Source organism: Mustela erminea, chromosome 10 (assembly GCF_009829155.1).
Source record: "Mustela erminea isolate mMusErm1 chromosome 10, mMusErm1.Pri, whole genome shotgun sequence".
Lineage (NCBI taxonomy): Eukaryota > Metazoa > Chordata > Mammalia > Carnivora > Mustelidae > Mustela > Mustela erminea.
In genome coordinates, this window is record NC_045623.1 from 27428702 (window position 1) to 27454368 (window position 25667).

The window sequence follows — 25667 nt, forward strand, 5'->3', positions numbered from 1 at the left end:
TAATCATTTTCTCAGCAGCTCTATGGTATTTCATTAACTGCTGCATGTAACACTCTGGCCTTTCACCTGTATTAACTTGAGCTCATTAAACTTGAGGCCAATAATAAACAGGACTGAACTAATACAGATATTTTGCATGGTATGTGTTCAGCATTTTTTTAAAACAGTATACTGTATGAAACACTTTTCCCCCCATAGTTTGTGGAATGAGTAAAAATGGGAAGGGTAGATTTCAAAGAATGGATTATATGTGTAGTATGTGTCTTTATATCAATCAAAAATATATTGTACACTTATCTAATACAGAGCTTTGTAAACACTATAAAGAAACGTGAGCGACAGCATAGCACAGGGTCTGGCATCTGGCGGACTGGGATGTGAATCTTAGCTCTGCCATTTGTTAACACCAAGAGCTGGAGCAGGTTGCTTAGCCTTTCTGAAACTGTGATCTGGTCTGCAGCCGGGACGAGGATAATACCCACTTCATAGGGTTGCAAGAAAGAACGGATAATGTCCTCCCGTGCTTTGCAGAGGGCCCGGTGTACAGCAAAGCTCAGTTAATGTGCTGATTTTGATGAAGATGGTGCTGACAATGCATTTCCTTCCCTCGTCGAACTTATAATCACCTCCCACCCCAGCTGTTGTCGAGGAGGCTGATGTTCCTCGAGTCTTCTCCCCACCTCATCATTACTACAGAATATAAGCAAGGGTCCTCCAGAGTGCCAGGAAAGAAAAACTAATCCCAGCTTCCCCACAGCGTGAATTCCCATTCTTTTTGACTGAGAAGGAACTCTTCTGCAAATTGTAACCTCTGCGGCCACCGGTTAACCACAAGCTCTTGTGTGATTTTGATAGCATTTGAGATTCTGACTGAGCAGGGGATGGTGAGAGAGGAGGGGTCATTTGCAGAAAGATGCAGCAAAGAGAAAGGTCCATCATGATGAGAAGGATTCTGTGTCACAGAGAGTGAAACCTGGGTGGTGTCAGGCAGAAATCACTGAGACTAGGGGTGAAGCAGTCCGTGGGCAGTGTGGGGGTGAAGATCAATGGGAGGCTGTTGGAGTTGAGGTGGGTAGTCAATATATGTTCTCTATTTTCCAGAGTACCATAGACTTTTGAAAGAAACAAACAAAAAAATCTCGTAGGCCATCTATGTCACTTTTATGCTTCTACCAAAATCTCATCTCCGTCATGCTGGATCATTATCTTCTTTCTGCCACATACATCCTCACTTCCTCAACCCACCCTTCTTTCGGCCACCGAAGGCATCCAATCGCATATTTTCAAATAACTGTTGTTTCCCTATACCCTGAAGAACAAATATCCAAGCTGCTTTGCCCGGAATTCAGAACCCTCCCTAAATTTCCCAGCTTTACCCCTGTTATTCCCCAGTCACGTACTATACTGTACTACATTTTAGCTCTGTAAGAATGAGTTTATCCTGTTTTTTTTTTCCTCATTCCTTTCCTCATCATTCCTTTATCTGTCTCATCTCTTTTCAACACCACATACTATTTCTCCCTTTTATAACCCTTTGTCACAGTTTAAATTCCCCATTCACTAGACATCTCCCTTAATCTTTTAGTTGGAATTAAGTGCTCATTTGGGTCAGAGTTACATCAAGCTGTTTGTGCATCTCTTCCTCTACTTATCCTATTCTTCCTGAAAACTGCCTATGGAACCAGTGTCAGCTGAAATCAGCCAGTCCATCCTTCTGGAAATTGCTGTAAAATCCCTGGAGATTATGTTCTCTAGGTCACTTCCGGCTATAAATTCTCCTTCTTGCCGAGTTCTGCATCTCCCTCAATCTTACTTCTTCTTGGTTCCTATTCTTTGAGCTATATGCCCACCCAACCATGAAACTCAAGCCTATTTTTTGCTGATTTTCTTCCAAATTTCTCTCTAAGGCATATAAGTACGTAGGAGACTTATTTAAGTTTTAAGGGTCAGAGAAGAGGATTTCAATTGCAGCAACGCAAACAGCTTAAAATTGAATATGAGCCCTTCCTCTTTTTTAAAGTCCCCCAGCCCTCATACTACCAGGCTCTGCTCCCGTCTGTCCCTTCTCTCTTCCTTCGCTTTTTGCTCTTTCTTTTTTTCTCTCTCTCTCTTCTCTCTTCTCCCCCTGTTTCAGAATTTTGCCTTCCTCAGGCACAGTGGTTTGGCCATCTCATTGCTTTTGTTCCTCCTAAATCATGCACAAGGCTTCATCTCCCAAACTCCAAGCTAAAGGTATTGTTTTGGGGAGAGGGTTAAGGTGGGAATTTATTTATATTTTTATCTTTTTTAATTTAAATTCAGTTAGCCAACGTAGTTTAAGATGTAGTGTTCAACAGTTCGTCAGTTGTGTAAAACCCCCAGTGCTCATCCCATCACGTGCCCTCCTTAATGCCCATCATCCAGTTACCCATCCCCCAATCCACCTCCCCTCCAAGAACTCTCAGATTGTTTCCTATAGTTAAGAGTCTCTCGTGTTTTTTCTCCCTCTCTGATAACTTCCCATTCTGTTTTCCCTCCCTTCCCCTATGGTCCTCTGCACTGTTTCTTGTATTCCACATATGAGTGAAACCATATGATAATTGTCTTTCTCTAATTGACTTATTTTGCTCAGCATAATACCCTCTGGTTCCATCCATGTCGATGTAAATGATAAGTATCCATCCTTTCTGATGGCTGAGTAATATTCCATTGTATGTTTACATGCACACCCACATACACACACACACACACCCCACATCTTCCTTATCCATTCGTCTGTCAATGGACATCTGAGTTCTTTCCACATTTGGCTACTGTGGACATTACTGATATGAACCCTGTAATGAGGGTGCCCCTTCTTTTCACTACATCTGTATCATTGGGGTCAATATCCAGGAGCACAATTGCTGAGTCATTAAGGGTAGCTCTATTCTTAACATCTTGAGGAAACTCCATGCTGTTTCCCAGAGTGGTTGCACCAGCTTGCATTCCCACCAACAGTGTAAGAGGGTTCCCCTTTCTCCACATCCTCACCAACATCTGTTGTTTCCAGGCCTGTTAATTTTAGCCCATCTGACTGCTGTGAGGTGGTATCTCATAAATTTGTTTCTTTAGAGGAACCTGATAGGCATCATTTAAATAATATTTTAGTATAAATAATAATTTTCTCACCTCAGTTTCAAACAATATGAGTCAGTCTTCCTCCCAAAGCCATGTGCTGCTTTTAAAAAGAACCTCCTCCTTCTTGTTTCTGTGGCTCCAGCACCTCCCCAGTGCTTGACCAAAAGCAGGTCTTCCCTCTGTCATCCTCTTTTAGCATTCTATCTATCCATGTTAGATTTTCTTCTCTTGATTGACATTCTTCCTTACGTATGTTCTGATGTGGTTCCCTTCACAGAGGAAACTGCTCGCCCTCTTCTATCTTATTAAACAGAGAGCACTGGGTTAGCAGTCCGCTGGCTCTCCAGCACCTCTTCCAAAGTGCGCCCCTTCTCCCTCTGGTGTTTCTTCCACTGGGAGGATTTTCTTCCCCTTTCCTGGCCCTCACACCTCCATCTTCACCATTTGCCAATCTATCCTTCAGAATTTAGCTCAGATGTCAACTCTTCTAAAAAAACACTCTGACCCCTCAGCCTGGGTTAGGTTTGCATTGTCATTGCTTATCTAGCACTCTGTGTCACCTGTGCCCCAGCCTTTGTCCCGGAGGACTGCAGTTGTGATTAACTATAGGTTCTATAGATTAACTATAGGTTCTCTATAAGGTCACAGATTGTCTTTTATTAAATACATCACAAGTGTCTGGCACTTTGTTAATGTTTTGTAAATGTTTTTGAGTTTATGAATCACAGCTCTTATGTATATATAAATATGGTTGTTTTTTTTACTGCATTTGATTTTAATGTTAAATGGACGTATTCGTTTAAATTCATTTTTTTCTGAAAGTCATGTTTCAGGTTATCTGACATTTCGAAAAACCAGCTGGATTTTTAAAATACATTCAAGATATTCATTCATTCATTTGTTAAGCTTCAAAAATATCTTGTATACCTAGTATCTGCTGGATCAAAAGTAACTCTCTAGGACCTCAAGCAGGGACCGTGGAGGCATAGACTACCACGGGAAGGCAGTGTGGGGAGTGCAGAGGTTAAGGTGTGCTCTGGAGCACCGTGAGGGACCCTAACACTGTGGGGAGGGGAGCCAGTTAAGAAGATTACTTAGATGCTATGAAAACCAAGCTGAGACTACAATGCCAAATGGGCATGTACCAGATGAAAAAGACTGGCAGGGGCTCGCCTAGCAAAGGGGATGTAATAGCCAACGTGGAAATATGGAGCATGGTACACAATGCAATATAAGCAGTTAAGGCTTATGGGAATAAATTGGCAGGCATGCACTTTACAAATATTATTCCATTTAATGCTTATATCAACATCGTGTGTTAGATACTGTCATTCTCATTTCATTGATAAGGAAAATTAGTAGCAGAATAGTTAAGTAATTGGCTCATAGTCACACAGCTAATGAATGTAAAACTGTGATTTTAATGCAAATTTTACTTCTAAATCAGTACCCTAACCGCTATGCAAATGTTGGCTTTCTACTGTCACTGAGAAGCACGAACTGTCATCGCTTTTGACTGACTCAGACATCAGATAGTTTATCAAAAGTTGTACTCTTCAATTTGCCAGATTCAACTAACAGTTGTATTTCATTAATTTCAGGTATTCTGCATGTCCGACTTCTTTGTCCCCATTTATCCACTGGGCACCATGTAGTATTATGAAATATGTAGATGGTCCTTTCCTCTTTGTCTTTTACTGTTTTCCACTGTCCAAATTTGATAATATCATGAAAAACTGCTTACCGTTATGTCAGTGATTAAGCATTACATGTCAGTTACTCACAGGAAAAATCTGGGTTTCTGAATCTAAGCCATGCTAAAATGAATTTTGAAATAAAAATCAGGATCAAATGTAAGCAGTTCACTACTCTTATAATTCAGAGAAAGGAAGAAGAAAAGTAACTGAATTTGGACAGAACAGAATTGAGACTTCTCACCTCTGTTTCCCTTACGTATGGCATGCTGAACACACAGTGGTTGAAATTAAGGTATGCTAGAAACACACTCAGAGAACCCATGTTCCCAGCCATTGGGGTCCAAACTGTATATTTTGAGTATCTAAAAAGTATTCCTTTGCTTTCGTGAGTTGTTGTTTTATTTTTAAAGAGTAACTCTTTTATTTTCTTCATTTTTTAATCTCCAATTAATGGTCATTTAATTGAGATCAAACAGTTTTCCAAGAAGTTTGGTTTATCATTCCTTTAGACAACTGCAATAACCGGAAATATTTAATATATAATTCAAGCTGACAGTACCCTTAATTTATGGCAAGGGATACATAGAAAATGTGTAACATTGTTAAATGTACACATATCATACAGAATTTATTTAACCTTTAATGTAGTACAGGACAGTTTCTGATCCAGAGCTAGTGTTTGATACTGTATTTGTTGAATAAATGGCAGAATATAAATAGTATAACTAAGTCATATGTGGACTTCTGTAAAAAAAAAAAAAAAGACAATTCTTGGATTTGTGTAAAAAAAAAAGCAATTCTTGGATAGTTGTGAGATATATATCCTTGAACTTATTTCTTTGTCAGTGTATATATTTATACATATACACATGCACAAGTATATTATACACACATATGCACACACAATTTTATATATATATATTTGGATTTCAGGTTTATATTGAGTATGATATATATATATAAATATATATTGTACTTAGTGTATATGTGTGATTTTATATATGCATGTGTATACCTATGTAGGTAGATTACACTCAGTATAAACCTGAAATCCTCTTTTAACTTATTACCATTTGACTGTCAAGTAATTACTTTTCTTGTTGTTATTGTTTCCAATCAGATAAGGCAGTATGATTAGGAAAATAGAGTTGATCCATTATAGCACTGTACACCATTGCTATTAGCCAACTTGCTGCCATTCTCATAAAAATTATGCAATTTAAACTGGAAGATACCAGTACCTGCTTCTATTAGAAACAAGAATGCTTTTCTACTTCATAATATGCTCAATTACCTTTAGATTGATCCATGAATAAATTATAATCCAAATGGACTGCTTTACCTTAAAGCTTTGCTGGCTTAAGATATCATTGTTGATTCATTATGTTGTCACTTTTCTATCGGCAATGTAATGCTTTTTATATCTGGATAGAGACAGTTTTAGTGTGAGATACTGTTATCTTTAAATGAGTAGGATTTAGCTTTTCTGGTGAGAACAAATTCATCAATGATGAATCCCTGGAGAAAGTATTGAAACAAAAATCATACCATTTCGGAGCTTTGTTGAGTTCATCAGTTACAAAGCAGCTTTTGATAGTCGTAAAGAACTTTTTTCTTTGTTTAAGAAATATAGCATGACGCTCAAAACCCCTTGCTTTGAGTTACCGCGGGCTACAACTTTTTCTGTAAGAAAATAATGAATGAAGAGGAAAAGCTCCTGCTGCTGGCTCTGTCAGGCTCTGCTGCTTCTCCTCCTGCAATAGGAAATCAATTAACTATATGTTCAGGCAGAGATTTGAACTAAATGCTTTATTAATCATCACTGATTGCACACATACACACCAGCCAACTATGCATTTGTCTTCACTCATTCTCAGTTTTATTTTGCTTTTTGTTTGTTTGTTTCTTTTTTTTTTTTTTTTTTTTTTTGCAAGATCAGAACACAAACGTGAGGCCAAGTGTAGTTTGTGTAAAGGTGGTCGTCTGGTGCAAGAGAGAATTGATCTTTTGTATTTTCAGAAAACTTAACTTTTAAAATATTCAGAACTCAGATATGGTAGAGCCCTCTTAATACGTAATAAAGGAATTTTTAAAGAGATTTTATTTATTTACTTTAGAGAGAGACAGAGACAGCATGAGCAGGGAAAGAAGAAGAGGGAGAGGGAGAGAGAGAATCTCAGACAAACTGCACTGAGTAGAGAATCAGATGCATGGGACTCGATCTCCAGACCCCGACCCTGAAATCTTGACCTGAGCCAAAATCAAGACTGTTGCTTAACCAGCTTTGCCACCCAGGCTCCTCTGTAACAAAGTAATTTCTTAAAAAGCACTAAACTTTCTTATACTAATTTGCAGAAAGCAAAATCTATGGCAGCCTTGATGTTTTGGAAGTTGGCACTACACCTGGTCTCTGGGACCTCCATATACCAGTGAGAAACTACACACAAATGAGCCTATTTGACTTGGACATGAATGAATGGTAGAAGTTTGGAGAGGGCAGTCACTGGTATCATGTGTGAGTTGCTTTCGATTTAAAGAAAAAATACTGGCAAGAGATTTCCTTCTTTTCCATTGACTGCTGTAACTAACACACAAAGAAAATCCTGTAGGAATCTTTATGTTAAATTGAGAACTCCTCCTTAGGACTAATTAGAAAAGATTATCACATTATACTTGTAGCTCTGTTAGCCATAGAAAGGCAATATAATTTAAATAAGGCAAATGTGGTCAATCACTGCCCAAAAAAAATTACAGAAAATATCAGGATGCTAGATGTTTACTCAGGCTGTGTTCTGTTCAGCACCAAGGGGTTTTCAAATACTATAATTATTATTGCTATTATTATTATTATAATCACTGGAACTATTTGAAAATATCACAATTTAAACTTAATTATTTTATTTCCCTTTGGATAAAGAATATTCTAAATGGGGAAAAAAAGTCTCCTCTGGTTTATATTTAAAAGAAGATAGATCACAAAGTTCCAGGAATGATTTCTTTTGAATAACATTTATAGAACTCTTGGATGGAATCAGAGTGTTCAGTCGGTAAGACTCAGGGAATCGGGATAGTGGTTTGGCGTTTCATTGAGCTTGCCACCATGAGGAATCTGCTAGAGCCAGAGGTCAATTGTTTCAACATTTAATGACTTTTTATAATCTTCAAGAATATAAGTTTAGGATTTAGTGCCCTTGGTATAGAAGCAAAGTGTGGAAACAGTGATACTCTGACAAGAGTGATGTCATGTGGACATGCATTTACCACCTTATGAGATGTTATCTGAACCCCATATTATCTGAACTTTGACATCACATATAATCCCTAACACCCTCATCTGCCCCAAGAAAAGGTTATTTAATAAGAGGACATTTCAAACAAGCATTATCTATTCTACATTAAAAGGGCTTGCCTATGTGATAAATGTTGAGGATCTGTTTTATACTCATTGATTTGATGTTTTCTAACAAGATAGCATCACCTATTTTATGGTAAAATAGATACAATATATTCTGTCCCTTCATATTATTTCATATTACTGAAATCATTACATATTGTAATTTAGGAAAGCATTGAGGTATAGGAATGAAGTATATAGTTCTAGTTTAATTGTATATAAATAATTTGGCATTCATAACATTGCTTCCATTTGCTCAACTTCCTGACATAATTATAGTAAATTGAGAATGGAAGTAACAATCTTAGATATTTCCACATAAATATGTTCTGCTAATATAAATTTTCAGTGACAGTTTGGCTGAATTGGAGTGTGGGTTAAGTTTCACTTACCTACCCTGCTAACATCTCTAAAGGACTAGAGAACTCATTTTCCTGGGACGTTATGCAACCTGGCAGTTGGAGGCCAGTGTTTCAAAACAAGTGTGATTTTTCACCGAAGTATTTGCTAGGTCAGAGATCAGGATGACCTTGGAGTGCTGTAGTTTTCCAAGCCTCTATCAGCTAGATAAATGGGCTTTATTTTGTAGGAGAGAGAGAGAGAGAGAAGAAAGGGTGTTTCTGCAGTCTTAGAAAGGAGACCCAGCAATTCCAGGTTATAGGCGGACACAGAACATTTGGAATTTAGTAGTGTTTATCACCAGCTTCATGTGTCAGTAAAAGTGAAGATCAAAGGTTCTAGAAGAGGAGAAGGACAAAAGTGAAGAGGGAATAATTGTGGGATAATGAACAGTATGAGGGCATATTCGTGTTAACTTGAAACCACTTAGCATTTTTCCATTACACCCAGGTATCTTTCTAAATGAACTTTGTAAAGTACAGTTGAATAACCTTGAGATTTAAAGCTCCATGATGTGATTTTGAATACTGATGGAGTTTGTTTAAGCCCTGTGATATTTCCTCTGCTTTTCATTTCTATTTTTGCCTCCTTCATGCAAAATAAAATTTATTTTCTGTACGGAGAAATCAATATTTTTACCATTTTGTTTTTCAGCTACTCCAGTAAATTGCAATCAACATTAGTTACAGTCTTTAAAGAGATGTAGTAAGAATTTGAACACAATAAAATAGAGATACAGATTAGAACTTCGGCAAAGTACCTTTGCTATTGACAAAAGCATTTGTCAGGGACTATGGCTGTGTCTATATTGTGCTAAAAACCTGATGAAGAGGAAAAAAAGCATCAATAGGTTTTACCTTCTGTCTATACGAACCAAACAAATGGTCTAATAGCTACCATTTTAAGTGAATGGATTTAGTTTACCATTGTGAACTTTATTCCATTTAGAAATATATTTAATTAACATCTGTGTATTTTTTAAAATTTTATTTTTTTTCAGTGTTCCAAGATTCATTGTTTATGCACCACACCCAGTGCTCCATGCAGTATAGGTCCTCGTTAATACCCACCACCAGATTCACCCAACTCCTCCTCCCCCCAAAACCTTGTTTGTTTCTCAGTGTTCACAGTCTCTCATGGTTTGTCTCCCTCTCCAATTTCCCCCAACTCACTTCTCTCCTTCTCCCAATGTCTGTATATTTAATATGTATATATTTGGCAAAAGTATTGCACTCTTTAATTCTTTTTAATAATTAATGGAATCTGATACCTAATGAGTCTCAAATAAAAGAAGACATTGTTACAGTATATAAGAACAATTTCAAAACACACATTTGTTTGTTGATAATACTTATGTATTAATATCCCCACATTTTTCTCTTCTGTGAGCTAACACGCTTTCTTATTTGTGCATTTACCTTTTAGAAACTACCAAGTTTTGGACCTTATCTTGAGCAGCGCAAGGAAATCATAGCAGAGAACAAGATTAGACAGAAAGAACAAAATGCAGCTTTGCCACCATTTGAGAGGAAGCATTTTATCCCCAAAAAGCCTATACCTACCATCAAGGTAAAAATTAAGTTATATATATATATATACTATATTGCTGTGTAAATATACAATATAACTCAATATAGATTAACTATTTATTTACTGGGAAAGTATATAATTTATTTTGTTTAAAAATATAATAAAAGTTAAAAAAAATCTGTCTATGGTGATAAGGGTTAGCATCTTTTATTTGCATATTTTAGACTTTTTAGAATATAGTCAAGTATGTGTTTCATGGAAATTTCTGTATGTATTAAATGGGCCAGGAAATATTAAGGTGAATTCTTTGTCTTCTCGTAGTCATTTTAAAGTTATATTCATATACAATTAAATCCAAGAGATATGTTAGTCATATAATACAACTAAATGATTAATATCCAACAGCATCAATTTGAACAAACTTTGTTTGATTGAGTCTCTAGAAAGCCTTATGAATTGGGGAATCAGGAGACTTTGATTTGCTGGGTAATAGCAAGAATTATCATGAAGATGGAATGGTGGATGTGTTATATTTCTTGATTTTTTTCTTGCAATTTTTATTTTGAAAGAGTGGCAGATTCACATACAGTTAAGAAATAATACAGAAAGGTCTTGTGAACCCTTTACTCAGTTTCCCCAGTGTAACTTCTTCCAAATATCACAACCAGAATAATGACACCGATACAATATACTGATCTTATTCAGATTTTTAATTTTTTTATTTTTGTGCACATGTCTGTATATGCGCATACATGTGTGTTTACTTCTGTGCAATCCCACCACACGTGTAAGTTTTTTTCTACCACCACAGTTGAGATACAAGAGTTCCATCACTACAAAGATCCTTGGGTTGCCCTGTCATAACCACACCTACCTCCTTCCTGCCCACCTTCCCCAAAATAGAATTGTCTTAATGAGAGAAAAGGGAGGTGTTATAGGACTTATAGAACTCCATTATCCCTGAAATCACCATCACTTAATGTGGTTTCAATTACTGAAACTTATTCTTCCCTATTTAATGACAATCTACTCCTGCATTTCCATTTTCTGTTTGAAGCATCAGCTGAAAATCTTGCTCTTAAGACCTCTCAGGGGAACCTCCCAGAAATTCATCTTTATCTGTCACCTGGGAACTAGAACCTTCAAAATTCCCTCTGCCTGTGAGAGAAAAAAAGATGTGTCCTATGTCAAAAACAGTGGGGTTTACACTTGCTGTTGCAAAATTTAAGTGATTCAGACTTCTGAAAGGAAATATAGAAGTGGTTGAACACAAATTCTACCAGTATTTCAATACCATAATTCTAAATAAAGTGAACACTTGGGACTTTTAAGAGCATAATAGCCCCGAATACCATCTTCCCAGCATTATTTGTTACCAGAAGAATGAACTAGACACTGATGATAAAGAGAAGACCAGATCCTTCAGCTCTTCACAAGCCCTGTGTTTGGCTATAATTATTATATGATTTGAGGTTAAGTGAGCATTGTCCCACTTACATGCCTCTTCTAAATTAACTTGAATTAAATGTAAGATCTCATCTTTTCCTGACATGTAAAAAACAGAAAGAAAGATATTATTTATATTTGAAAGAAAAGTGCAAGGTGATTATAAAAGCATTTGACCTTTTCTAGTCTTCTGTTCCTTCAGGGAATATATTGATAACCTAGAAGCAAGACAAAAACAGAACAAAGAAAAAGCCTACTAGAGTTGAATTCAAGCTGGTCAGTCACTAATCCAAGTAAAATATCAAACTCAGCAGAATTAAATAAACCAAAGAAATGTGAAGTCAGGAAAGTAAGTAAACATTTTTTTAAAGTATCAAGGATGGATAAGTCTTATTTAAAAAAAAAAAATAGTGCAAATTAGGGACGCCTGAGTGGCTCAGTCAGTTAAGTATCTGACTCTTGACCTTGGCTTAGATCGTGATCTCAGGTTTGTGGGACTGACCCCTGCATCAGGCTCTGCGTTTAGCTAGGAGTCTGCTTCTCCCTCTCCCTCTCCTTCTCCCAGAAAGAATGAAAGAAAGAAAGGAAAAGATAAGAAAGGAAGGAGAGAAAGTCTTTAAAAAGAATGCAAACTTACATTCCTCTCCTCAGCCTCCTCATTTGAGGTTATCCAAATTAAAGTATCCCTGGTGTTACATTGCATGAGCCTCATGACATTGTAGATACCATCTTCCCAGCACCAAAAACAATAATAGTGCTGATATACTAAAGGACTGCTATGGTAGATTTTCCCAGTGTCTAGTGGATTTTCCACTCCTTTGGCTTCTCTCCAGGATGTCATACCCATTCTATCTGTTGTCATTTCTAGGGAGATGGTATGCCCTGTCAAAAAACGTAATGGTAGCTGGTAATTGTGGGTTGAATTTTTTGTTTGTTTGACTGTTTTTTGCTTATTTGTTTTCTTGGGGTTAGCATTTTCACTTATAAATAGTTATAAGAACAACTTTTAATTATTAGTGCAATAATGGTTATAAATGCAACTATGTCTTTGGAAAATGAGGAATTACATTTGTTAAAAGAATGACTGCTCACTTTATCTTGCTTTCTATAATGCTTTCTATAGAGTAGGGGGAGCATATGTTTTAGAGGAAGAAAGAAAATATAGAGATCTCTTCCTGTCTCCACAGAGAACCCCAGTTTCAGATGACTCCTGATTTCTAGATCCATGATGTGTGTGTGCATGTATGATTGCATTTGTTAAAAGATTTTATTTATTTATTTGACAGAGATCACAAGTAGGCAGAGAGGCAGGAAGAGAGAGAGGGAGAAGCAGGCTCCCTGCTGAGCAGAGAGCCCCATGCAGGGCTTGAACCCAGGACCCTGAGATCATGACCCGAGCCAAAGGCAGAGACTTTAACCCACTGAGCCACCCAGGTGCCCCATATGATTGCATTTTTAATTAGATCAGTTATTCTCTAATAGACCCACATTTATTCACATTCTTACCAGAGTAGGAAAGAAAGAAAGAGTAGGAAAGAAAGTTCATCTCCTGGAAGCATGGAAATACATGGCAACGAGTACATCTAATGTGCCTCTGCTGTTCCAAGTGCTATCCATGTTTTATCTCATGTGATCTTCACAATACCTGGGATAGGTACTATCTTTATATTCATTTTCCAGATGAGAAAACTAAGGAAAAGTGAAGATTAAATAATTTAATTAGTCACATAGTCATCAGTGGTAGAATGAGGGATGGAAATGAAATTGGGAATTGCTGACTTAAGAGATTCAAAAGATTGACTCATAATAGGAGCTATAAAAATTTGGATCCATTCTAGAAGTGTATGAAATAGATCTAGAGATAGGCCATGGAAGATGAAGACATCAACATGGAATACAAGAACATTTAATAAGGGAATTTTAACACATGGCTTTTGTCTCAGTTGTACTACTAATCACTTGATTTGGGGCAAATATCAAGTAAGAAACCTGTAAAATTAGACTACTGGGCAAAGTTAAATACTTCTCTCCAACATTCCATAGTTTCGTTTGTTTTTTTCCTAATGTTAAAAGTGCAAAGATTAGTGTAAAAATTACCCATGATCTTATGCAACCACTATAAAAACTTAGATTTATAAAATTCTAGTCATTTTTATATCTAAATATCATATATTAAAATAAACATAGAATATTCTTACATTTGCTACATAAAAACTTCACAATAATTTATATATCACTTTTATATCGAAATAATGGTTTCATAGGATTTTATAATATGAACTTATTATTAACTTTTTAAAAGTAACTTATTAGAGCCTGGAGGGCACTGTACTGCTCCCAGAGAGAAGGCAGGCAAACAACACAGAGGCAGACAGTGTGGAAACAGTGATCTGAAAAATGCCTGGGACACACAGTGGGGGAGACTATTTGCTTTCCTCAGAGTGCTTCCCTGAGAGCAGCAAGCACAGAGACCCCTCTCTGAGGACAAAGGAGCTAGCTGGTGCCATGGTCTTCCACACCCCCTTAGCATAAACACAGAACGACCTGCAGTAAACAGCACAGGTCCAATGCTGGCTGCCTACCCTGCTTGTACCAGGTCCCATACCCCTGTGCTCTGGCAGTACTGCCCATCTTGGTCAAGTTTGCCTCAGTCTCAGCATGGCAGGCCCCTTCCCCAGAAGACCAGCAGAAATTCCTATCCATACCCAAACAGAGAATTCTGCCGGGCTTCAGTTCTAATGGAAGTAGTATCAGATCTCATTTAACAAGTAGAATAGGGACGCCTGGGTGGCTCAGTGGATTAAAGCCTCTGCCTTCGGCTCAGGTCATGATCTCAGGGTCCTGGGGTTGAGCCCCACATCGGGCTCTCAGCTCAGCAGGGAGCCTGCTTTCCTCCCTCTCTCTCTGCCTGCCTCTCTGCCTACTTGTGATCTCTGTCAAATAAATAAATAAAATCTTAAAAAAAAAAAAAAAAAAGCAGAACAGAGCACACCTAGTTATAACTCTGTCTGGCCAAGGACCAAACACTGCCCACTGCAGCAAGGGAAGGCTCTGCAGAAGACTGGCCTAAAGGATAGAGCACCCAAAACACAGCAGCAGAGTGCACACAGCACACACCAGAGACACTTCCTGGAGCACCAGGCCCTGGACACGATATGACCTCTTCTTCATAAAGCCATTACTCTCAGGAGCAGGAAACATAATGGGCTTTTCCAACACAGAGAAAAGGACAGAGACTTAGACAAAATGCCAAGATGGAGGAATTCATCCCAAATGAAACACCTAGAGAAGGTAATGGCCAGAGACCTAGTTGAAACAGATATAATATGCCTGGTGGAGATTTAAAGCAAAAAATCACAAAGATACTTGCTGGGCTTGAGAAAAGAATGAAAGACTTCAGGGATACCCTTACTGCAGAGGTAAAAGAGTTAAAAAAAAAATCAGAAATGAAAAATGCAATAACTGAGATTTAAAACAGACTGAATTCAATGAACACAAAGATGGAAGAAAGAGGGAAATGAATAGGTGATATAGAAGATAAACTAATGGAGCTGAACAGAGGAGAGAAAGAATGATTATGGAACACGAGAATAAACTTGGGGAACTCAGTGACTCCATGGACTGTAATAAGATTTGTATAATAGGAGTCCCAGAAAAAGAAGAGAGAGAAAAGGGGTTAGAAAATTTATTTGAAAAAATGATGGCTGAAAAGTTTGCTCACCAGGGGGAAGAAACAGACGTCTCGATCTAGGAGGCACAGAGAGCACCCATCAAGATCAACAAAAGCAGACCAACACCAAGACATATTGTAATTCAATTTGAAAATATAGCAATAAAAAAAAAAATCTTGAAAGAAGGAAGACAGAAGAAAAGAAGTTCCTAACTTACAAGGGAAGACAAAGTTAGCAGCAGATCTCTCCAACAGTAACTTGACAGACCAGAAGAAAGTGCCATGACATATTCAATGTGCTGAATGGGAGAAATCTGCAGCTATGCATACTCTATCTAGTAAGGCTATTATTTAGAAAAGAAGGAGAGATAAAGAGTTTCCCAGACAAACAAAAAACTAAAGAAGTTCATGACAACTAAACCACCCCTGCAAGAAATATTAAAGGGAATTCTTGGAGTACAAAGGAGAGACCAAAAGTGACAAATACAAGAAAGGAACAGACAAAATCTCCAGAACCAGTGACAAAACAAACAATAAAATAGCACTAAATGCATATCTGTAATTAATTACTCTGGATGTAAATGGACTAAATACTCTAATCAAAAGACATAGGGTGTCAGAATAGATAAAAAAAAAACACAAAAATAAGACCCATCTATATGCAGCCTATAAGAGATTCATTTTAAACCTAAAAACACCTGCAGATTGAAAGTGAGAGGTGGAGAAATATTTACTATGCAAATGAATGTCAAAAGAAAGCCAGAGTAGCCATACTTATATCAAACTAAATTTTAAACCAAAGACTGTTAACAAGAGATGAAGAAGAGCAGTATATCATTTTAAAAAGGGCATATCCAAGAAGGTCTTTTAAGTATGTATGCTCCCAACATAGGAGCACCCAAGTATATAAAGCAATGAATAACAAACATAAAGAAATTCATTGATAATAATACAACAATAGTAGGGGACTTAAACACTCCACTTATAGCAATGGAAAGATTATTTAAGCAGAAAATCAACAAGGAAATAGTGGCTTTGAATAACACATTGGGTCAGATGGACTTAACAGATATACTCAGAACATTGCACTGTAAAGCAAAATAAACAAAAATACAGATTCAGAGGGGCACATACACCACAATATTTATAGCAGCATTAACAATAGCCAAATTATGGAAATAGCCCAAATGTCCACTGACTGATGAATGTATAAAGAAGAAGTGGCATCTGTATATATATACAACGAAATATTACTCAGCCATCACAAAAGGAGGAAATTTTGCCATTTTCAATGGTATGGATGGAGCTAGAGAATATTATGCTAAGCAACATAAGTCAGTCAGAGAAAGGCAAATACCATATGATTTTATTCATATGTGGAATTTAAGAAACAAAACAAATGAATGTGAGAGGGAAACAGAGAGAGGAAAACCAAGAAACAGTTTCTTAACTATAGAGAACAAACTGATGAGGGGAGGTGGGCGGGGAGTATGGGTTAAGTAGGTGATGAGGATTGAGGAGGGCAGTTATTGTGATGAGTACTGGGGTTTGTATGCACATGTTAAATCACTATATTCTACAGCTAAAACTAACATTATACTGTATGTTAACTAATTGAAATTTAAATAAAAACATGGAGAAAGAAATAAGTAACCCATTGCTAAACCTTTAGGCTGTTTCCAGAATTGTATACAAATAATGCTATTATAATTATCATTGTATCAAAATCTTTGCATAGAGGTCTTATTGTTTTCTCAAGAGAAATCACAGGTGAAATTTTAGGTCTTTTAATACATATTGCCAAGTTGCTCTGCAGGAAGAGTGTGCAAATTTACATGCCACCAAAAAATACAGGAAGTCTCTGCCTACTTGTGATCTCTGTTTGTCAAATAAATAAATAAAATCTTAAAAAAAAAAATACAGGAAGGCCCATTTCTTAGGCACCCTTCAACAATGAATTTATGTTTAATTTTAACCAATGTAATAGTCAAAAAAGTGTTTCATTTCTTTTCTTTAATTTTGAATGTTTAAATAGTAGTGAGATTGGCATGTTTTTATAAATTTTTGGACCATTTCTTCTTTTGTGAATTTACTACTCATTCTTTAGACCAGTTTTCTGTTGGAATCTTTGCTCATATTTTTTATAAACTTTTTATATACTGCCATTTGTCTCATAATTTGTATTGTAGTGTTTTTATACATATGTAGAGCAGCTTTAACTTTATGTAGTTATATCAGGCAAAAGCGTATCTTGTGATTTCTCTCTTTATTTACTTAGTTTAGCTTTATTCCAGTGTAAGATCATAAATATTCACCCCATCTCGTTCTTTTAGAATTTTAGTATTTACATTTGACTAATTAATCTAAACTTTTTGTTGCTTTAAAGTATCAAGTATGGTTATAGACTTTTCCCCCATATAGACAATCATCCCAAGATCTCAATATCTGCGCTTCCATGTGGCCCCTCATCTTTCAAATTGTGACTCAGTGACAAAATGTATCTTAAATTGCATGACTTGCTTTACATTCAAGTTTTTTACCTCTCATAACTGGCTAAATGAAAATGATGTCTCTATTCATCTCTCTGTTTCCTAACTTCTGTATCATTTCCTTTTACAATTAATCTAGACTTTTCTTACATGTCATCTCAACTATTCTCTATCACATTCTCTTTTCTATGCTTCAGACTTTTGCAGGCCACTATCTTCTGGATACCTCCAGTCTAAAAAAGGAGCACAAGGGCCATCATACTTAAAACTAAACTGATTATCATTCCAACCAAACTGCTCTCCACCCTGAGTTGTGCGTCTTAGTGAACATTGAGGGCCACTCTCTTTCCTAAGCCAGAAACCTGAAATTCAGCCTAGATTCTATTCTATTGCTCATCCCACTCGTGAATGGGATCAGGGTGCATTCACCAATGTCTGTCATTTTTATCTCTCATGTCTCCCTCCTCCTCTGTCCTCTCCTTCCAAGGAGACCTTAATACAGTTCTTTACATATTCTTTCACGGAATTTTGAAATATTCTACCACTCCCACCTTCTTTTGTCATTGTTGCCTAATACATTCTCCAACAATTATGGAATATTCTTTCAAAAATGCAAATCTGATTTTTTTAACCCCTTCCTTAAGATTCCCACATCTTAAGGTAAACTCCTCAGCTAACATTCACACCCTTCATATTTTAGCTTGTCTTGGCCTGAGCAGCTTCAGTGGAATGGTAAATTGAAGAATTAATGCAGGTTGAGAAAATAAGAACAAGGTTAATGGAATACTCTTTTCTAGACTTGAACTTGATCAGAAGGAAAGTGACAGGAAGATAAAAATCAGGTCGAGCGAAGGGTTGGTTTGTTTATATGTTAGGATAATCAAGGCTTGCATGAGCTTGTCTCCTCTGAGAAAATAGCTAAAGCTATCAGAAAGAGTGTGATTATGGAACCTATATCTGTGGCAAGGAGGTTGAGGAAGGAGTTCAGATAATACATTAAGTAATCTGGCATTAGGGAAAGGACATCTCTTATGATTTTCTACCTACTGCGTGCCATGCCATATGCATTTAATGAAACTGAATTTGGGCTGACTAGTATCATTTTAGTAAGTAGCCATGTTTAAAGAAAGCAACCATAAGAAGCCTTCATCTATTTTCTTTCACTGAAATACATAGCGAAGTTCATAAGATTTTAACAGATTACCTATATGGAGGATGAGTTTCCTGCATTAAGCATGGAACTGCTCTGTCCCACTGCCTAGGTTCAAATTATGGCACTACCATTTTGTAGCTGCATGAACTTGCCTCAGTTAACTTACCTGTGAGACAGGGAAAATAAAAGTCTTCCTCATGGGGTTATAAATTAGGCAATGTGTGAAATGCTTTTAGCCAGCATCAAATATATCCTAAATAAATATTACCTACTATTAGTTATTATGTCAAGAATGGACAGGTTGAAGGAGATAATAGGTTAAGGTGACTCTCCATTCCCATTTTCTTTAATAAAATTAACTCAGAATGAAAGCAAGAGTACATAAAGCTCTGGAGGCCAATCAAGTTGGAAGTTTTGAAGAAGCCCATATATTTTCCAGGAAATCTTTCTTGCATACGTACCATGAGACAAGCAATGTGGTAAGAATTGGGCATCTATAGTCTAATAAATAAAGGAGACACAGCCTCTGTCCTCATGAAGTAGAAACAGACTCGAGAAAGAAACATATTAAGCAAAGAATTACACTAATAATATAAAATCATATTTGTGATACAAACTATATGGAAAAATACAGGATGTATGCAGTCTCTTTCATAGGAAGACCTTAATTTAAACCAAAAAAGCAGAGGAGGTCTTCTCTGAGGAACTGGAATTTAGGGAGCCCTATGATCTGGAATGTTTCAGGAGATCCAAAATATGGTCCTGGATTTGGTGGGTGGCCATGGTTATAGAGACAGAGGAAGGGATGAAATTGATGGAGTCATGTGAATTCTCCTTTTAGAACTTGGTGATTCTCATTAGACATTGAGAGACAAGGACCAGTAAGGAGTTAAGAATAAGGAGACCAAAACAATTGGGTTTTCTATGGTCCCACTAAGTGAAATAAAGAAAAGATAATGAGTCAGGATTTGCTCTTTGTGTTTTTAGATTGAATGCCCTTTTTTGATGTAGGATGAAAATTTAAATTTGAGCATGTTGAAATTAAAGAACTCAACCAAATTAGGGACCCATGCTGGAGGATATAAAGGACACTTTGACTACCTACTACATGCTAGACCTAAGATAGAAGCTTCACATCTATTTATAATTTTTACTTAGCCTCATACCCTACATGGGAGAAGGAAGTTCTGGGGAAGCAGATGAGAAGAACCAAGGGGGGAAAAATAGGAGAATAACCAGAAGGAAATGATAATGTGGAGGGGGGAACTAAAACAGAAGGAAGTCTTAATGTAGAAGTGTCCACAGGTCTGAAAGCTGCTCATCTTGGCAACGACACCTTGTATTGTTTCCTTTTCTCTTTCACACGTAACCACTGAGATTCCAACCTCTAGTTGGCAAACATTGTCATATTCACCCTACGTTCACTTTGTCATTCATCCAGCAATCACGAGTGTACACCCACCATGGTCCAACACTGATGTAGTCAGTAGGAATTCAGTAGTGAACAAAACAAAAGCCCTGCTCTCTTGACTCTTACATGTTAGTAAGGAGAAAGAGACAAACGAGTAAACAAGTGAATGCGTACCATGTCAGATGGTCTCAGTGCTGGGAAGAAAATATAGCAGGATTAGGAGAATAGGAATTGCTAGGGAGGTTGGTCAGGAGAGGCCCGCCTGATTAAATGGCATTTGAGTAAACACTTTAAAGAATGGAGGGAATGAATGATATGGATAGATACTTTTGGGGACTGCATCCCATTCAGAAGCAACAGAAAGTGCAGAGAACCTGTAATAGGAAAGTTTTTGGCAGGAAACCATTGAAGGAAGAAAGACATGATCTGATGTAATTTTTCAGAGGATCCTACTGGCTGTAATGTTGATATAAGATCCTACACAGGCAAGGACAGAAGCAGAGAGACTGGTTAGAAGGCTGTTGTAACAACCCAGGCAAGAGATTGGGAGAAGGAAGAATAAATACAAGATAATGTCAGAAGGCCTCGACGCCATTGTTTCGAGTGAAATGATGTGTGTGAAAGTATTGTACACAGCATAGTTCTGTTCCAGGGTGAGGGGCCATGGGTTTTGTTATTTTCATACAAGTCCCCCATCCCTTGGCCCATTATTTCAGACCCCATCTGGATGGCGTGGCTGTGTGGTTGTTCAGGCCTCACGGAAATGAATAGCTGCATGCCCTGTAAGGGCCATCTCTGTGAGTGTGAATCAGGCATTGCTTCTCATGCTTTTTGTTTTCCCCCACCACACATACCACACATACCCAGGCACGCCATGTACTGCCCTCTGTTGCTTTCATTGCTTTTATGTTTTCCCTATGGTGTTTCTTCTGTTCTCGACATACGATTTTTCCTTCTTCCCTTTTTCCTGGAGGGCCTGGATTGTCTGTTTTCATGCTTAATATTTTCTCTGTCCACCCATCTGTTTATTTGAGCTTGTTTCTTCCCTCCTGTCTGCTGGCCTCTTTATAGATTCCTTTGTTCGATAGTTTAAACTCCATGCCACTGCTTTGTTTATCCTCTCAGCTAGCGTAGTATATTATTCCCCATCTGCTACGGAAAGAGCCCCAGTGCCCCACAAAGTTAACTAAGCCCTTCTTGTCTGAACAAGTTTTTCAGTCATGCATTCAAGTTTCTAATCTACCCCATCTTCCCTGGTTAGGAGTGTGACAATATTATTTCTAAGCAAGCTATGCTCAATAGATCTCATCTTTTGTTCTTTTTTCCTTCAAATGCCTCAGATAAGATTTAATGGTCTGTTGCCTCGAAGGTAGGCAGTTTCAATATCAGTCCATCAGTAAGTATTTATTGAGTATTTGCTATGTGACCAGAGCGTGCTAAGGACCGGGTTTAGATCCAAAGATCCCAACCGTCAAAGGCACAGGAATTTTCCCAATCTCGGTGGAGATGCAGCACTAAAATGTATTTACTATGCACTCACTGCAATCCAGGAACTGTGCTAGAAACTAGGAATACAACATGAATTTTAAAAAGAAAGACATCTATCCTTATGGAGCTCATAGTCTAGCAAGGGAGAAAGACACATGTTAAAAATTATTTACAGTTCAATCAAATATGTACAAAATGCTCTGGGAACACAGAGGAGTGAAAGGGATTAGTTCTGCCTCGGGTAATTGTGGAAAGCTTCACAGAGATGGTGATATTTAACATGGAGTTTAATAAATTAGTGTTAATTAAGCAGAGAATTAATAATAAAAGCTAATATTTATTGAGTACTTATGAGGTTTCAGGCACGGTTCTACATGCTTGTGAATTGACTCATTTAATTCTCACAGTAACCCTATCAGGTACCTTATTTTTCCTATTTTACTGATTAAGGAATTGATAAGCAGGTTAAATAACTTGCCCAAAGTCACACAGCTAGGAAGACATCAAAACTAAGATTTGATTCCAAAGTCCAGCTCTAGAACCTGGGCCCTGCACTATCTTCTGCATATCTCACAAAAGAAAATGAAAAAGAAGGAAGACAGTATTTCAAGCAAATCAGTATGTTTGAAAAGCGTAGTTTATATACATGCTGGGAAGGAAATGCAGCCATGAGACCTTAAATCTAATACACCATCCATGGATATCAACCAGGTAGTAGGGTCTGACTGGTAAACCCATCTTTTCTCAGTAGGAACTTATAGAAAGGACCCAACTGAGAGGCAATAATGAGGAAGATAATCCAGTTTTCTTCATCAGTCTTAATGATATAAAAGGGCAAAGGGATGTACTGATTAAGGTGTTGGCCATGGTGAGCTAGAGCATCGAGTGGTTATTCCCAGTGTTAGACTAGGACTACAGGGTCCTGCATGCTATCCCTGCCCCCTTGGAAGCTAAAAATAGCCTCAAAGGCCCTCAGTCCTGTATCAAGGATGGTCTGAGGCTCTCAGGTCAACTTGGCACCCAGCTGATTTCCTTTTTAGCAAGCCCACATCTTGACTTCCATTTCGTAGTGAAACAACATTTACATATATATGTGTACATATATATGTATGCATGTATGTGTGTGTATATGTGTGTGTGTGTGTGTGTGTGTGTGTGTGTGTGTGTGTATATCCCTTTTATGCAGCTGCCAATTTTATGAAAGAAACAGAAATGAAAGGATTCTGAGGAAGAAAACAGTAATCAGAAATAGTGGTGGAAGATTGAGATAAAGGAAGAAAAAGAGGGCTGTCCTCCTACAGTAGGTGTAGAGGTCTCCTTCTGCAAGATGAACCAGGACTTTCTGAAGACGCCCCTGACATTCCACAGGTTCGCTTGTGCTAGAGAAAAGAAACTGAATAGGAGACAGTTTTGTCTCCTCACTGAGAACTGAAGTGACAGTGTGCACATTTGGCCCGGCTAAATGAGAAACGTGCTTTATTCCCAGGCAGCATATAACAGAGATTTGAGAGTCTGCCAAGACTTATAAAGTCCCCCGAATGCTTCCCACTTCTGTTGATATATATGAGAATGAATTCTCATTCTCTTTATGAAGCCAGGAATGTATCTCTAACGTCTTTGAATTTCTGGGTAGGAAAATGAATGGTTTAGGGGCACTAGTGATGTTTTCATCTCTTCTTCCTGCTGCTTCGAGTAAGAGATGGACTGCATCTCATAAGACTGGCAAGACAGTGTTGGCAGGAGACCAGTCAGCCTGATCGAGTGGTTTATTATTTCAATTGAATTGTGAGAGAAAGGAGAAAAGTACTCAGATAAAACTGTAAGACCGTATTAGATACTACAGAGCATAAAAGAGATGGCACAGAAAGAAAAATAGTGGAGGACTATCCCAGCAATTTTCAGAAGATGCCAGAGAAATGGGCTGGGGCTACATTAACATTCTCAGTTGTCTTCTATACCAACAAATAGTGATGAAAAAAATATTAAACTGAACTTTAAAAGAAATGAACAGAATTTGGTAAATATCATCTCTTACATCTTACGGGGATGTGTTGTGATGTGATTCCTGCCTGGAATACGGCCATGGAAAGGTGTATCTTGTTTGGAATAAACAGGTCTAATGGAAGGGCTCGGGGAGGAGCAGTATATGTCAAAAAGATGTACACATGCACGGAAATCACACACCTGAAGGTGAAGCATGGAGGAAGCAGCTGCAGCAGAGTGAAATGAATGAAATACAGAAATGTTACCCTGGGACTATGTCACAGACCTCATAACCAGATGGTTAATAGGGACAGGCAAGATAGAGGAGTGATGTAAGCCTTTACAGACTGCAGATGAAAATCCCACTCCACTAAAGGCAAAACATCTGAAAAATTATTGAATTGCCTTGTTGTAAACTTAGTCTCACAGAAGAGAGTGAAGCAACGAGGGGTCTGGCTGCATTGGCTTGTTTCTGGCTCCTTATAAAAATCTGTTTGGGAAAAGTGGCAGCTTAAAGCATCTTAAAGGAAGGTAACATTCCATATCATCTGTGAGTTCACGAGGTCACAGAAAGGAACTCTGAGCTTGGACATACAAGTATCCTCCACCTTTAGTAAATCTCATTTCAGGAAGTTCAGACAAAACAATAGAAAACAATCCCATAGTCAGTGACTCTGACCTGAAGACAGATCACGAAGAAAGAGAAGCAGGGTTCCTGGATGGCTCAATCAGTTGAGTGTCTGCCTTTGGTCAGGTCATGATCTCAGGGTCTAGGATCAAGTCCCACATCATGCTCTCTGCTCAGTGGAGAATCTGCTTCTACCTCTCACTCTCTCTCTCTGCGTTCTCTCTCTCGAAAATAAATAAAACATCTTTTAAAAAAGAAGAATGAGAAGCTGTCAAATAGAAATTTGATAACCTAATCACTCAGTTTCCCAAGGAGTAAGAAAAGGGTCAGCAGTCAATGGTCATATTAGAAAATAAAGATCACATTACCAATGATGATCAGAAAAGAGCGGTATCAGGGATTAAGAATGTTTGAGAAGTACCAAAGCCTCAAATTATCTGAATTTGGAAAAAAATATTAGGGAAAATGAAAATGTATTTTGTCTGTTAAAAGTTAACAAAAAAAGAAGAAGAAAGGAAAAGGAAATACACCAACTACTTAGGGCAGATGGTATATTGTTAACTTATAATTAGTGAGAACTGTTCAATATCTATTATCTTTCTAGCATCCATAGAGAATGCTCTTATAACTGAAAAGGGTAGGGAAAACATATTTGAGAGTTGAAGCCCAAGATAGGTAAGGATATAGTAGAAACATATCACATCAGCTTCACTGAATTTAAATCCATATTGCCGGGGCACCTGGGTGGCTCAGTGGGTTAAGGCCTCTGCCTTCAGCTCAGGTCATGATCTCGGGGTCCTGGGATCGAGCCCCGCTTCGGGCTCTCTGCTCAGCGGGGAGCCTGCTTCCTCTTCTCTCTCTGCCTGCCTCTTTGCCTACTTGTGATCTGTCTGTCAAATAAATAAATAAAATCTTAAAAAAAAAAAAAATGCTTCCTCTTAAATCCGCAGAGCCTGGCAAGAACTTGCCCCTTTGAAGTCTGAGCTACCTACTTTAAAAGAATGTAATAATCAGAGCACAAAACTGTGCTGAGCCAACCATAGTCATACCCAGACCTCACTCACCTGTCTCTCCCACTTGTGAGTCCCTCCCACTCTTCTCTCCCCCACTTCAGTTCCCAGATTTTCTCTTGCTTCCTTCTCATCTTTTGGTTTACTTGTTTCTCTCACCTTCCCTGCCAATCTACTACTTTATTTCCAGGCTGGTGCTTTGTCTCTGCCCTCCCTTTCAGCATATTCATGCTGAGTCCTCAGTTATCACAGTTCTACTAAATGTAAACT

General features: G+C 37.8%; 1 protein-coding gene across 1 annotated transcript in view; it reads left to right on the top strand.

Moving 5' to 3' along the window:
- The window catches only part of DPYD (dihydropyrimidine dehydrogenase), an 831093-nt gene that overhangs the window by 796819 nt on the left and 8607 nt on the right, over positions 1-25667 (top strand). Inside the window, exon 21 of the mRNA XM_032302713.1 lies at positions 10015-10158. Coding sequence (XP_032158604.1) covers positions 10015-10158 — 144 coding nt within the window. The remainder of the gene's footprint in view (positions 1-10014; positions 10159-25667) is intronic.